Here is a 16,146-nt window from a genome sequence, read left to right on the forward strand (position 1 = left end):
GTAGGCCAAGGCCAGGGATGCTGCTAAACATCCACAACAAACATCTCCAGACATTGCCTAGTGTGTCCTGAGGGGCAAAATTGACCTCGATTAGGAACCACTGCTCTAGGCCAGTGATTATTTGAGGGTCTGCATAGCAGCTGAGGATGTTTGCTCCAGGGCTGTATTGCCTGGGTCCAAATTCTAGCTGACAAAGGGCAGAGCTTTGGGAAATTATGTAATCTCTCTGTGGCTCTATTCTCTCAGCTGTAAAGTGGATATCAACACGCCTACACTTTGCAGGGTTGTCGGGAGAATCAACTGGGTTAACATTTGGAAAATGCCTAACAGTACCCCTCCTAGCCCCCCAAGTATACAGATTTAAAATGGAGAACTGATTAATCAGAGTATCTGAGCAAGGGCCCCAGGAACCGCTTTTTGAGAAGCTCCTGAGCTGCTTATTCACATCGAAGTTTTGAGAGCCTCTAATTTCAAAGATGTCAAGAGCTGGTTCCCTCATTTGGGGTAGAGTCTCATTCATGGGCTTGGGCGGGTGCACAGGGCTGGGACCCTCAGTTCCTGACCTGAGCTTGCATGTGAACACCATTTTCTCTGTACCCACCTGACAGGCTGGGTGTTGGACTAAGGTCTGGCCAAGCCTGACTGGTGCAACAGCACCCTCTAGAGGACAGACTAGGCCCAGTCACCATCTCAGACTCAGCTCATCCCTCCTCCCACCCTGCTCTGGCTAGAGAAAGAGGCCCAGCTGATGTATCTACTGGAACGACTTTATTTAAGTACACTGGGCCCCACCAGGCAATGTGGTTTGTGCGAGGCTGTGCGAGGAACAGGCTTGGGCTAAGAGGAGGGAGGTGAGCTGGTTAAGCACACTGCAGTCCGCGGGTCGCCACATCGCTTTCACACACACCTGCTGCTGCAGCCCACACCTGGCAGGGCCTTTGGTCGTTGGACGGCATGGGGGAAAATACTGCCTGAAATCTGGGATCTGGGCAGGTCTTGGTGTCACAGGTGAGGGTGCAGGTGATGATTTGCTAGCCTCAGCTTTGCACCATCTGGGTTGAAGTCCAGAGTAGGCACCTGGCTCCAGTGGACCAGAGGAGGTGAGCCTGAGCCCATCAGCTCTTGGCACTCTGGTTTGGCCCTTCCCTCCCTAAACAAACAAGTCCAAAGACAAGAATGGCACAAATCAGCCCAGAGGGGGCCTTCTCACCTCTATAACCTAGTCCCCCTGGGTCAGCTAGAGTGGGAAAAGGCAACTTGGTTAATTGCGGCTCTTTCTTCAGTCCTAAGGGGTTTGGATTCCCAACACCCCTCCTTTTCTAGGAGCCTCTGCCAAAGGGTGATTCTACCCCGTTTCAGAAAATCCAGCCAGCAACTAGCATGTTGATTCCAGGGCAATGAGCAAGTGGAAGAGGGAGAAAGACGCTGGAGTGACTTTGACTGTAGCCTCCAATCCCAAATGGTCTTGAGGCCTATGGATACTGTCAGTTCACTGTTAGCAAGGAGTGGCGGGGCCCTGGATGCTACGCTAAGCTTAGGCGCTGTAAACATTAGTGTGCACAGGGTGACTGGTGGGGCAGGAGGCAGTGAGCTCCCTCTTTCCAGTCCCTGTACTAAACAAACACTTCAATAAATAAAACTGAAGATGGCATTACCCAAGGATGGATGGAAAGCAAGTAACAGGGCCTGGGGCCAACAGGCTCCTGAAACTCTCCTGACAGCCCCTGGATGGGGGCTAGGGGTTGGAGCATTAGCTCTGCCACCAATCAAAAGTAGCACTACTCCTGCCCTCCTCAAATGCCCAGTGTGGTCCTGGTCCCCAGGTGAAGGTGAGGGCATCCTGCCCCCTGCTGACCCCAAAGTCTCAGTAGCAGCTCCCAGAGTGCTCTTCCAGCCTTGCAAAGCTGAACTGCAACAAAACCAGACAGAACTCAACCCTGGCCCCAGGCCTCGGTCCACGATCTAGAGGCATCAAGAGCAGAATGATGAGCAAGGGGGGGCAGCAGCTGCCTTGGGCCGCAGGGCACCCTAGGTGGAGTCGGGGTGGGGCTGGCCCAGCCTAGGATGGGCAGCAGCAAGGTCTCCTGGGGTTGGGTTCACCTTCCTGTCTCCCTGTGGTAGTAAACATAGTCCCACACAGCCAGATAAAGGCCCAGCTGCTGAAGGAGTGGGGCCCTCTGCCAGCATTCTTCCCTGTCAGGGACCAGTAAGTGGTCAACCCCAGGTCTCAGGCCATTGCCATCGTGGGTAGTTCATCGTCCTTTCTGGGCCCCGGGATCCCTGGGATCCCCTGGCCACACGGCACTCGCATATGCACACACACTTGTACCCACACACACACTCATACACACAGGCAGTTCCTCGCAAACACTCCGACTCAAGAAAGCGAGTTTTAAAGTGGAGTTAACTTCAGAGAGAAGATGATGTCCCAATATTAGAAGGTTTTCCTGTGGATGGATCGGGCACCATCTTCCTCGTATTCCTTCTTGGAGACCCACATCTTCTTAAAGGTGTCCAAGGAGGCGAGGATAGAGCCCCTGGAGTGGAAGGAATCCAAAGGAACATTGTGAGAGAAGGAGGGTGGGTATTGGTGGAGCCAGCCAGTCCCCCTTGGGCCAAACCAGATCAGGCTTTTCTTTAAAGGGATGAGGTGGTGAGGGGTCAGCAATGCCTCTGCTTCCTGTTCTGCTGTTACTACCAGAAGAGCTACTCACCCAATCCATGTGGAATACAGTCTCTCCTGTGGTGCAGATATCTGCAGGGGTGGGTGGAAAGAGGAATCTGAGACATCCATTCTTCCTTTCCCTTCCAACACCCATGTTTATGGCCAGTTCTCACTGCCCAAGGCTGGGGACACATTTCCCACAACAGGCTTTAAGTTATGTCCCTGTTGGACACTGTGGCCTCTCTTGGGGGTACTGGGGCCAGCCTGACACTCATCTGGAGAAAAAGGTTTCCAGCAGCCCTAAGTATCTACGGCTCCCAGGGAAGCTAGGGCTGTCTGGGGCAAGATTTCACTCTGTTGGGGGCTGATGGGAAGCAGACTCCATGGCAGGAACCATCCTCCTTCACTCAGGATCCCTCCTTTCTCAGGCCAGCTCCCCTCAGCAGTTACTAAGAAGCTGGACTGTGTCACAAGGGAGCAGCCAAAGCTAGTCTCCTGTCAGTGTTACAGTTTCCCTGAAAGGCCACATGTGGGACCCTTATCTAGCACCCTGCCACATCTGCCACACCCTGCACAGAACTGCCCTCTTTTGTGGGGAGAGAGTGAGAATGGGTCTCCCCTCTGGCTGGCCTCAAGGGTCATGTGGAAAACGGGAGTCATCTGGTAGCGCCTCAAAAACTTGGGCAGAGCTGGAGGGGAGGCCACACCACGTGGCACTCCAGACCCTTGGAGGCCCAGCTCCACCCTGCCCGTGCCCCTGCCCTCAGCAGGCTCCTACCCTGATCTTCACGTCTTTCGGAGCCAGTTTCTTCACTTCACTCAGTAGCCTGTCACCAAAACCTGAATGGGTGGGAAAGGAGAATCTAAAGTCAATTCTCTGCACGTCTGGGCGCAGCAGGATCTGGAAGCTTCCTGGGGCTGGGTACTGAGAGCAAAGACCAACCTTTGAACAGGGTGGAGCCTCCCGAAAGGACGATGTTGGAGAAGAGCGTGCGCCGCAGGTCCATGTCGGACTTCTGGATGGCGAACACCAGCACCTCGTGGATGCCCTCACTCTCTTCGCCAATCAGGTCTGGCCTAAACAGTAGTTCAGGAGCCCGGAAGCGGGAAGGACCAATCTGTGGGGTGGGAGGCAAGCTTCTTAGGCTGGGGCAGGGTCCAAGGTCCCTTTGGGAGTAAGAACGGAAGAGGCTCCTCTGCCCATCATTTAGTAACCAAGTGGCTATGAAGGCCAGGCTCAGGGAAGACCTTGTATGTCAAGAGCCTCAAGGAACAAAGATAGGGTTCCTGGGAAACTAGAGAGAGGACACGCCTATGTTTAATCCTGGCTCTGGCATTTTCCAGCCAAGAGAACTTTAACAGATGGATTCATTCATTCATGGAAATTTCTTCCTATTAACGAAGGTCCAGGGAGAGGCCACTCACCCTATACTGTGCCCAAGTGGTTAAGGACAGCATGACACATCCCCCTGCCTACTCCCATCCTGACCCAGGAAACAGTCTCCACATGGGAGAAGCAAAATCCCTGGCTCAAGAGCTATGCTGCTCCAGGCAGAGCGGGTAATAGGCCTGCTACATCTGCCTCCAGCCTCCCCATGGGGTGTTTGGTTTGGGCCCAGAGCTTTCAGGGGCCTGAGGGGCAAGGTCTGGCGGCCTACCTCAATGGTGCTGCCGTCAGGCAGGTAGTACTGAGCCTTTTCCGTCTCTAGTGTCTCATCCTTCTGGGGATTTATGGATAGGTAGCAGGCTCTCTGCAGAACCAAGCACGAGTCAGGCAGGCAGGAAACTTGGTGCTTACCCAAAGTCCCAGGGAGTGATGTGTGGCTGCAGAAATCTGCCCATTACAGTGATCGCCCTAAAGGTTGTTAGAATTGCTGCCCCAAAGCAGGGGCAGGAAAACTGCGGTTGGCCTTCACTGGGTGGCACTTAGGATATGAGTTCCCACCTGTACACCTTCCCAGCGGGCAGGCGTGGCAACTTGGCTCTCTGGATCTGGGCCTGAGACCATGCCCTAATTTTAGTTCAGACTCAGGCATCTTTCTTCTCCTATTACTCATATGGTTCTGGGTCCCACCTACCCAGCTCAGAGATCTCCCTAGAGCCGTAGGTGGCAGGAGGATTCATCTTAACTAGAAAGAAAAATGTATTCTGACTTCACAGATACAAAAGAACATATGTAATTTGTGTATAATATATAAAAAACACAATGAACACCGGTGTACCCATCGCCCAGCTCAGGCAACAGAAGCAGCTCCCTTTCCCCCACAAGGTGGTAGCACTGTGGAAGGTGACTCTGTCAGGGTGAGGGGACCCAGGTGGAGATCACACAGCTGCCAGGAGGCCTGGCTGGGGAGGACAGAGCCTGACCCCCAGGACAGGAGCTTCACTGCTCTTCACTCCAGGTCACGGAGGTCCTGGCTGCTGTTCCCAGTCCCTCTGAGCCCAGCTCTAGGCCCCTGGGGCAGTGCTCACCTCTTTTATGGCCTTGACAATCTCAAACTCGGAGGATGAGTGGAAATCATAGCCCTCCTTGCGCAGGTAGAGGCGAAGGAAGCGAGAGACGTCCCGGCCGGCGATGTCAATGCGCATGATGGAGTGGGGCATGGCGAAGCCCTCGTAAATGGGCACTGCGTGGGTGACGCCATCCCCGGAATCCAGCACCACACCCGTGGTCCTGCCCGTGGCATAACTAAAGCAAAGGGGGCAAACCATCACTAATCCCCACCTCCTCACTCTAGGAAGAAACTCACTTCTTGATAGAATTCAATGGTAGCTAAACTAAAGTGGGGAGGGGGCTGCCTTCTTCCTTTTTTTTCAGAGAAGCCATAAATTTGGGTTTTGATAGGAATCCTCCCCCCACCCTCCATTTTAAAATGCTGGCTCACAATTTTTTAATGGGGTCAAACACATGCCATCTGCAGGTCACCAGTGTATAATCTCGGTGATAGACCTAACCCTGGCAGGCTGGGAGCATGACAGGAATGACAGGGGTATGAGAATGGGGGCCACGGTGGTGCTTTCATTACAGTCCGATCACCAGGCAGAAGTAGGCACTGAATAAATACCTGAACTCAGTACAGGGGCCTGCAGGGAGAGCTGTAGCAGGATGTGGCCTTCCCAGCAGGCTGAGAGGAGACTTTGGGGCCAAACCGGCTGGGAGTGCCAAGACTGGGAGACAGTCTCAACACTCCCTTTCCCACCATCCTTAAGCTTCCCTGGCCGACGTGCTCAGGTTGCTTTGAACCAACCCAAAGGAAAGGCAGCCTTGATTCTGCCAGAGGACTGCTTCCCCACAAGGGGCCAGGCTAGCCAGCCAGCTGCTACTCACAGGCTGAGCACAGCTTGCATGGAGATGAAAAGGGCTGGCACATTGAAGGTCTCAAAGAAAACTTCAGCAGCTCGTTCCCGGTTTTTTCGCGGGTTTAAAGGCGCCTCCGTCAGGAGCACAGGATGCTGGTGAAAGATGCCCAGGTGGCAATCAGGGCAAGGCCAGATTTCCACCCCTCAATAGTACTGTGTGGCTGGAGAGCCTAGGCGACCTTTGTCAGCCTCTCTCCAAAAAGAGGCAAGCTGGGCCTGTCACCTACCCCTGCCCAAGCCAGTTTCTCAACTTTCCAAATTCAGGCTCCTTTAAAGTCTCATTCTGTCCTCACCTCCACCCCACTACTCCCCTCCTGACCCTCCAAGATTCTTATATAGGCCCTTGTACCTACTGTATAGCTCCAATTGTCACGACTTTGCTAAACTCTAAATTTGGAATCATTATGATAAATGTAATAGTTAATTTTTTTTCAAAATAGAAAATTAAATTTCAATATTGACTGTACTTAAAAAAATGAAACATATCCCTCCGTTGGAAATTCTGATATTCCTGGTATGCACCTTCTTTTGTGTTTCTGAGTTGAGAGTTACTACCTTAGAGGTTAGAGTATAGGCTCTGAAGGCTGAAAGATGTGGGGTTTTTTTTCCTCTTCTTCTTTTTTTTTTTTATTTTACATGGAGGTACCTGGGATTTAACCCAGAACCTCATGCATGTTAAGCATGTGCTCTACCATTGGGCTATACCAACCCCCCTGAAAGATGTGGGTTTGAATCCCAGCTCTACCACTTTATCCACTGGGTGATCTTGGAAACACCGCTTAGCTTCTCTGAGCTTCCATTCCCTTGTTTGTAAAATGGAGATGATACTACCTGTATCTCATAGGAATGTTATGAAGACTAACTGCAAACATGTCTGAAAAGCACATGGCCTGGTGCCTGGAACATAAGACTCAAACACTCTGCAGTTATCATCATCCCTCTCATGTCCGGGGTAGTGGGTTCTGTCTGCTCTGCACACCTCGCAGGAGCGCCTGCACACAGGACTCTCACCTCCTCTGAGAAAGTCTGCAGCTGGTCCTTAGAATAGACATACTGCCAGATGCGCTCCATGTCGTTCCAGTCCTTGACGATACCATGCTCCATGGGGTAGCGGATGGAAAGCAGTCCTCGGTGCTCCTGCGGGCAGAGAGCAGCACTTCCAGCAACAGCCAGTCTCTCCTGGTGGACCGTGCCCTTCCAGGACTGAGACTTCCCACCCCACAGGCCTCACCCATGACTAAGGGTGCACACCCATCTCCAAATCTCTAAACCGTATGCTGCAAACTGCTCTCACTGCCCAATCAGCTGGCAAAGCAGAGGGCTTCTGCATTTCCATGGGCCCTTGGGTGGCACCCTCCTCATTGCCTGGTCCCAGGACACAAACTCCCAGCTCCCACCTCTGGGCCTCAGCACTTGCAGCCAAGGTTGGCAACAATGATTCTGTTGTTCTGTTTCTAAAGGCTGCCTGAGGGCTCTGCCAAACTGTGCTAATTAACTTATCCCCAAGGTACTCCAGCTAGGATCTCCCCACAGCCTCTTTTGCCAAAAAAATAACCAAGCCAATTGGTTTGATCACTGGCAACATAGTGACAGAGTACAGAAGGAAGGCAAAAGCCCTCTTTGCTAGACTGGTCCCTGTTTCCCAAAATGGGGTTCCAGATATTTCCTCTCCAAAACCAGAGGCTGCTCTTGGGAGAAATAAACCCAGTAGGCCTGGGATGAGAGAGCGAAAGGGGAGATTTCAAGAGGAAATTGCTGGGGCACTGCCCATTTGTGGGAATAATGAAGGTCTTGTGCTGGCTTGAGGCTTCTTCAGTAGGACTGGAGATTACCTCGGCTTTGGGGCCAATGAAGATGTCGCCTTCGAGGGCGCCTGCCATGACACGAACATGCTTAGGTCTGCCCACACTGCAAAAGAAAGTCGGGGTGGGGTGGGGTGAAATGGAAATCACTTTGCATTTCATGACAGAAGACACGACAGAACCCAGGAAGAATGTACTGAGGCACACACTTGGATGGGGAGAAATATACTCAATTCTACTGTGATTATCTCTGAGGAGTGAGATTACAGTTGACTTTCTTCTTTCTACTTTCCTGCATTTCCCACAATTTCTATAATGAACATGTATTACTTGAAGTCATTTGTATATTATTTCATATATTTTTATATTATCTTATAAGTCATTAAAACACATTCTGGGGGATTCCATACCTCTAGTTCTTCCCTTTCCCCATCGTATGTGTAGATCCAGAGAGATAAGTAAACAAGAATCTCTAAGTGAATGGTTAACTCAAAAAGTTTTTGTCTGGTGGTGGTTTCATTGATGTATACATCTATCAAAACTCATCAAATTGTTCATCCCAAATATGTGTAGTTTACTGTACAGGAATCATACAAAAAGGTGTTAAAAAATTGTTATAAGTGAAAAAAAAAAAAAGCTTTTGTCTCCTTATCCTCCTGCCCAGGCCTATTAAGGAAAATGGTGCTGTGGTAACTGACAGATGGCCACCTTCATTTTCTACTGCTTGAGTCCCCTTCCCCAGTATCTGGGCCCTTTTTCTGCCTGCAGTCTCTCTACCTTAGGGATGTGCTGAGAAAAAACTCATTCTTACTAAGATGGTAGCTATGATTTGATGTTAAACCCCATCCTAGGGTGATAGGAGGATTTTAAGAGGGCTCCTTGAAGAGACCGTCATCCAAAGCAGTGAGTCACCAATGTCAACATTTTTGGCATCAGATAAAATCAAATTTAAAAAATTTGCCTCTCAAATTGTACCATGCAGGCAATTGTTTGCTTAGTCCACAAGCCAGATCCTGCCCCTTGCTTGAGGTTGTTTTCAATACCAAGGCTGACCCAAATGAGAGATCCTTTCTCCCTAAAAGATGGACATCTGACCCCATAACAAAGCTGATAAGCCCCCCAAGCTTCTGATTAAGTTACACAATAACTTACTAGTTTGGAAAGCAGTATTTGGGGATCTGATCACCAGCAAAACCAGCTTTAATCACACCGGATCCCTGGGGAGAGAAAGAGAAGTCAGAGTATCACAAAAACAAAAAGAGATATATATCATACAGTATGTATAACATGGTTCCATTTTTATTCGAAAAAGATATGATATATCTATTTGTAAGAGTATTTGTGCAGTGAATGCATGCCAAAGGGAGGGCAGTGGGGCTAGGGATGGTGGGGGGAATTTATACTGCATACTCTGAGTATTATTTGATTTTTTCTGTATTCTTTGACTTTTCCACATTGAACATGTTTTACTTTTGGAATTGAAAATAACAGTAATAAAGGAAAGAAAAAGAGAAAACTTGAGAAGAGGAAAGTACTCTGAAGCACAAAAGTGGCCAAGTTTAAGAACATAACCAAGGTGGGAAGAGTGTGTGATTGTTGTACCACCATGGGATGCTTCTAACTTACTTTCCCAGCTCAGGCCTGAAATACCCCTGCCCTCCAGGGCCTCTGTGACAGACACAACCATGAGTGCTGCCATGCTTGAAGCTGACTCCAATATGACACATGTTGTCTGGTTCTGACCACATAGGCAGACTGCTATGCTTTGTGAGGGGTTTGTGGTTGTGGTGGTTGTTGTTGTTGTTGTTGTTGTTGTTGTTGTTGTTTTACTATGCTTTGCTTTACTCGTTGGTCTTTTGATGGTAAAGAGCAAGAAAGCCCTAAAGCATTGTCTGAGAAGAAAAGAGACTCAGCATTACAATCCCACTGCTCCAATCCTTGGTATGTTGGGTGGGATGCCCAGAGAAGAATCTGACATCTCCCACCAGCATGTCTGGCACCACCTGGGGCCCAATCAAAGTACACACTGACTCTGGACACAGATACCAACTCCGTGCAGGACAGATGTCGAGGCTTGAAACCACTTGCAGATTCAGCCTGTTCTCTTCCTTCTTAATTCTTCTACACCCCACCTGATACCCTCATCCTTCCACCCTCAACACAGTTTGCAGCTGCAAGTGTAATTAGGGCGAGCCTTTTCCTGCTGCCTGTCAACCACTTCTCCTAGGGTGGAGTGTGATATTTCCAGAACCCACACAGCAAGCAGTAAATACATCAGGAGACACTAAATAGCCAAGGTTGTCTTGGTACCAAAGGCTTTCCAGCGACACGCCTGGTTCCCTCTGTTTCTTATTCTTGCTCTACTATAGAAGGGCGGGGAGTGGGTGGGGAGGTTAGATAGGCCATCCAGGTGCCTGACCCTAGCGAGACAGAGGGAGGAAGTAAGAAGTGGTTGAAGGACAGGAAAAGTGGTAACAGGGGAAGAGCAGGGCCAGTCAACAGAAAAGAGAAAACAAGAGACAATGTGCAAACTCATTGGCCTGGGCAGAAAAGCAAGGAGCCTGGAAAAGGTGCAGCTGTAAACTGAGCTGAAAGGCTAGGAAGGAGGGAGGACTATCCTACTGCACACCCAAGGGCTCTGGAACAGTGGCACAGCTAGTGAGAAGAGCACTGTACAAGAGAACTCCAGGAACTTGTTAGCTCAAGCTTCTAATAATTGCTCACTGCCTTCATCTGGGTGTGGTGATGCTGACAGACTAATTAGATCTCCTGGCAGAGGTTGAAAACAAGAAAAGTAAAGATGAGATCTGTACTTCAGACTCTAGATATTCTGAAGAGATGATTTTCCTGGAGATTTGATTTTGAGTTTACCAGCAAAAGGACTAAAGTCTGAGTGACAAGGCAGATTAAGATATTACGTTCATTTCTCTCTCTCCGACCTTCCCAGCAAGGGTATATAACAGGCCTAGTTCAAATATCACTGCCTTCCTCCTGTAGAATAATCCCCAGTTGGAATTAATTATCCTCTTCCTATTATCGCCTCAAATCACTATCACCTCTTCTGCTAGGTAGCATGAATTTCATTTTGCTTTCTATTCGAATTTATGTTTGCCACTTTTGTCTCTTCTCAGTGCAAATTCCTCGAGGGCAGAGACTTTGTATATCAGCAGTATCTGGCATTTGCAGGGTACCTGAATAGATGCTGGCTGACTAACATGAAGACCAAGCTCAAATGATTGGCAGCTGAAGCCTAAAGTATGGAACCTGAATGAGCAGCTGGAATGCCAGAAGCCCTAGGCAGAGGTGGTACAGGGAAGGCAAAGGCAGCATTGGGAATGATGCACAAAGTGGAACCAGACCCAGCTTGTCCCTGTAGCCCCACCAGCTGGCCTGCTAGGCCAGCAGTTGGGTGAAGAATGGGTGGGGATGGGGGAGGCAGCTGAGTTGCCTCTTTTCTGCTCAAGCCATACCATGGGGTCATATCAATTTCTTTAGCAACATTTGTAACTCGGAACTGTATACCTGACAAATGAGCTGGCACTCTCCTTGTTATTCACTCTGGCAAAGCCAAGTAAACAAATGCCTTGTAGAGGCTTCTTGAAGTAGTCTCATTGAATATTTGATTTTTGAGGACTTGCCAATCTGCTGCCAGCCACCACTGACCATTCTCCTTCTGATGCAGGCAAACAAAAAGCAAATCCCGCAGCAAGGCTCTCCCAGTACCTGGTGGCTATAAGCCTTGTGGCTTGAGCAACCTTTTTCCTAGGCACTCCTGATTATTCTTGACTTGCTGGGAAGGAGGCTAGCTGTCTCCCATTTTACAAGTGGGAAAGGACACTGAGAGGTGAAGCCTCTGATTCTAAGACACTGGTGGCCCAATTTCACCCAAAGACATTTTGTTTGGCCCACAAAGTCATTTTTCAAAAAACAACTTTATTGAGATAAATTCATATTTATAATTCAGTAGAATTCAGTGGTTCTTAGTATATTAACAGTGCTATACAATAATCACCACAATCTAATTTCAGTAATTTTTTCATCATCCTCTAAAGAAACTCTGTACCCATTAGCAGTCACTCTCCATTCTTACCACTACCTGCCCCTGCTCCCCAGCCCCAGACCTAGGCAACTACTAATCTACTTGCTGTCTCTAATAGATCACAAACTACTTTTACATTAATTTCCAACAGTTACACATTGGAGACTGCATGTGAAATTTAACACTTCTGATTTCTCTTGAAAAATCAGAAGATCTGGCAACACTGGGCCTGCATTCCTACATGGGGACAACTCGCTGGAAATTAGAAGCAGCTGGCCCTTTGGTCAGACATCCTCAATGTACCTTCCAGATTCCTTACATCATCTTTAAGGCTATCTTCTTCCTCCTCCTTTTTAATGTACTCGCTTGGCCTCCACAGGCACTGAGTTTGAGGTCTCTGTTCTAGACATCCCTGGCAACTAATTCACAACGTTTCTTCTTCCACGTGGTACTGGTTTCTTTCTCACCCTTAGATTACCTAGCTTGCTGGGAAGCACATCCATGGCTCTTAAAATACACATACTTGAACAGCAGGATATCTCTACATGTCACCTCCTCTTCACCCTTTCTGTCAAGCTAGGAATGGATTCTTGTTGAATGACCAACAGCCTGAATGTCACATCACAAGTGACAGTGTTAAATAAATATATTAACTTCATTGCCTCAGCTAGAGTCCCTTAAACTTAAGTGAACCTGCAGATCTTAAGAACTGATAGCAAATTGCTAAAAAAAAAAAAAAAAAAAAAAAAAAAAAAAGCCCTCTTCTTTCTTGTATCACTATCTATGATATGCCTTTGGGAAGAAAGACTTATTTAGTTTTTCAAAATACCCATCACTTTATTGTTGTTGTCATTGTAATTTAAGTGCATGCACACACCACCCCCTTCCATTTTCCTCGTTAAACTCTGATGAATTGGTTTGGTGCCAGAATTGCAGGAAAGGAGTGGTCAACAATTGTCTTAAGACTGGAAAAGGCTGTGAACCAATAATGGGCTGTTCCCTTTTTTCCTTGCTTTCTTTGTTCTCTTTTCTTGTAATTACACTCTCCTTAGCCCAGAAATAAAATGTGGCAACATAGCTATGGAGATGCTAAGTCTGCTAGATAACATTATTCTCATAATATAAAGTTGGCTCAAATATTTCAAATGATTTTTCCTATCCATGTTTCATTTTGAAACAAAATGAAACAAAACTAAGTATCAAACAGCAAGAACTACCTGAGGCCCCAAATCTAAAACTGTGGCAGATGCTCAGTAAATCCTAGTGGGAAAATTACTTAACCTTTCTCCTACTTCACCTTTTGGCAGAATTGTTGGCATAATAAAGGCAATGTTTTCCCAGAGGAAAAACAAGTCTATTCCTTAAATCTTAAAACTGAAAACGCACAACTGCTTTGATGCATTTCAGATACACTACCAAGAAAGAGAAAGAAGAAACTAAGAAGTGTTAGCTTAAGTGACATTAAAGAAAATGGCTGGAGAGAGAACTCCTGCCCAATAATTCTAGAAGCAAAAGAACTGGTGGGATGCACAGAGCACTCCTGCATTACTCATGAAAACAGGAAAGTGCTAATTTTTATATTTTTTTTCCTTTTTATAACTAAGAAAAAGGCAGACGAAGCACACACTAACTGGCTGAAGGTAAGAAATAGTAGTGTGCTCTGAAAATCAACATTAAGAACAAGGAGTCCTACACAACCCTCTGTAGTAACTAATTAGGGGTCCCCCACCAATCCTTTGTTTATTTAGGGGTATCTTTGTTACTGTGATATAGATATTCAGTCATTCATCTACCCACCAATCAACCCAGTCCAATCAAAAATCTAATGTGAGAAAAAAAGAAACAAAAAAATCCAGCTTGGTGCTAGGCTGTGTGGAGGGAGGTGGGGAAGAAGAGAGGGATGAAAAATGAAGGAATATCATCTTTTCCCACAAGGATTTAATAGTCTAGTGAAGGAGACCTTAAAAAAAAAAATCCTCCCCTAAATGAAGTCTCATTGATCTCAATCTCCTTCCTGGAGAGAACTAAAGCTAGCCAAAGAAGCACCTTTCCTTGGAAAAAGTGAGGAATTTAGAACCCAATCTCAGTGTTGAGTCTTGGTACCTCAACTCACAAGCCAGGTAGTTTGAATAGTTTTTAACCTCTCCAAGCCTCACTTTTCTGCATAGTTCTGTTGGGAACGGTAAGTCCTATCTACCTATCAGAGTTGAAGCTTAAATGAGATGATGCAAATGAAGGGATCTTGCAACGTGGTGAAGGTCCCAAGGGCTGAATCAACAGCGTGAATCCGACAATCAGCTTAGGGCAGAGGGAACAGACAGTTTTGCCTCAATGGAGGGACTCAGAAGGGGAACAGAAAGGTATCAACCAATTTCAGTGGGACCAAACCTTTGAGTGGAAGACAGAAATCCAGTTGTTTTACAATTGCCTCCCTCCACCAAAATTAAGAGCAGTATTTAGATTCTTCCCATTTGTCACTATTGACACATCTGCGTGGGGTACCAGAAAGAAGAATAACGGGTAAAGCACTGTATTTAGGGTATCTCTACTCTGTGACCTTGGGCTCACTTCACCTCTTCCTGCTTCAGTTTTCTCATTTGCAAAACAAGGATCAAATTTCCTGCCTTAACTATCCACCCAGTTTTTGTGAGAATCCAATCTGAATGTATGGGAACCCGCCATGTAAGCGCCTGGCAAATACTACGTTTAGTAATTTTTTTCCCCAGCAACTGGGCGTTCCGAAGGAAAGTACCTCCCTGCTTGCTTTGTCACTCTCCCTTCTTCTCCACCTTTACTAATGTTGTAGTTTATAATCATAGAAATAACTGAAATCCTAAGGCCATTTCTGGCACGAGACTCTTGGGCCCCACCCAGAAACACCGCGTAGCAGCCCAGCCTGCCCGGGGACCGAAGGAAACTTAGCCCTTCTCCACCCGCGGGCGGGCCCTAGCCGCTCAGGCCCCACCACTGGGAGTTCTCGAGACCAATCCCCACACCCCTCGTGCCCCGCTCCGCCCCTGAGAGAGGTAAAAAATTATGGCGGCCCAGAAGAACGGCAGGGGCACGAACCAATCACTGCAGAGGTCTGCCCTCATCCGGCAAGGCCCAGAGGCGGGGTCATCGGTCAAGATGGACAGCCAGAGCAGCCAATAGAGTTATCGGAAACAGGGGAGGGGCGGGCTCCGGGCTCTCACAGAGCGGTTAAGGCCCCTCGAGCCAAGGGCCCAAGGACCCCAAGCACTGTAATTCTTCCCTTTATCTATCCCAACGTTCTCCATCCCATGGTTGTTGGCTGGCTGGCCGCCCTGCCTGAAGACTACGGGTCGGGGGAGGACAGAGGCGGCGGCGGCTGAACCCGCCTGACAGGCCGGGCCAGTGACAAAGAGCCGGCGGCCCAGGCTGAAACCCGGGAAGCGATCCCTTCGGGGAGGAGAGCATAAGTCCCTCCAGGGGGGTGCAACTCACGTTGTCGATCACGACAGGCTGGTTGGCGATCACATCATAGGACTCCATGGCAGAAGAATCTCTCCTTCCGAGGAAGGAACTGCCAGCCGGGTCCGCCGCTAAACCTACTGACAACGCATGCGCAGTCTAGCCGCTGGTGCAGGGCAGCCAGGGAGCGGCCCGACCTCGCTTCCGAAGAACTACAACACCCAGCATGCTTTGCACCTAATTAGCGAGCCAGGCCTCTTTGGAGCTCCGCCTATTTTAAGGGACGGGATGGCGCGTTTCGAACGCACAGTACCCTGGGCTTTGTAGTCTCCATAGATAAATAGAAGAGGACGCTGATTGATGGTTGCATTGCATGCCTGGATCTGTAGTCCTTTTGAAGGGATTCTCAGTGCATGCTGAAGTATGTAGTCTTGAGTTCTTGTCTGTCTGCAGTTTGGTTAGGATTGGTCAGTAATTCGTGAATGTTTAGATTTTACAGATCAGTCTTGCCACTCCTCATCACTTCCCCTTGACAACATAAGGTTGTTGGGTTTTCATCTGGGTCTAAGGCATTAATAAACATCTGTAACCATCAGACTCTAATAAAAGGAAATTTTAATACACACACACATGCAGGGAGAAATATATTCCCAGAACAAACGAAAATAAATTGCATAAATTTGTTTTTTTGGAAAAAAGTATATTTTCATTGATTTTAGAATTTTTCCTGGATAAGTGTAAACTTTGCAACATGCTAACGCTGGTCTGAAGACTGGCATTTAGAACTACTGGTATAGATGATCTTTTGCTCATTAAAACATCGTTCATCTAATAGCTTCAGGAACTGC

The 16,146-nt window shown here is 48.0% G+C and overlaps 1 protein-coding gene across 1 annotated transcript; it reads right to left on the reverse strand.

Annotated features, from left to right (window-relative positions):
* Positions 1 to 746: 746 nt before the first annotated feature.
* On the reverse strand, positions 747 to 15,519 carry ACTR1A (actin related protein 1A). The gene is made up of 11 exons (XM_010974497.3): positions 15,332 to 15,519; positions 8,980 to 9,044; positions 7,858 to 7,933; positions 7,037 to 7,162; positions 5,994 to 6,118; positions 5,138 to 5,354; positions 4,324 to 4,416; positions 3,609 to 3,783; positions 3,444 to 3,505; positions 2,715 to 2,755; positions 747 to 2,537 (listed from the first exon to the last, which is right to left on the reverse strand). Exons 1-11 carry the CDS (start codon positions 15,377 to 15,379, stop codon positions 2,435 to 2,437), a joined length of 1,131 nt encoding a protein of 376 aa, XP_010972799.1. The 5' UTR covers positions 15,380 to 15,519; the 3' UTR covers positions 747 to 2,434.
* Positions 15,520 to 16,146: the final 627 nt, after the last annotated feature.

Source organism: Camelus dromedarius, chromosome 8, assembly GCF_036321535.1.
Source record: "Camelus dromedarius isolate mCamDro1 chromosome 8, mCamDro1.pat, whole genome shotgun sequence".
Classification (NCBI taxonomy): domain Eukaryota; kingdom Metazoa; phylum Chordata; class Mammalia; order Artiodactyla; family Camelidae; genus Camelus; species Camelus dromedarius.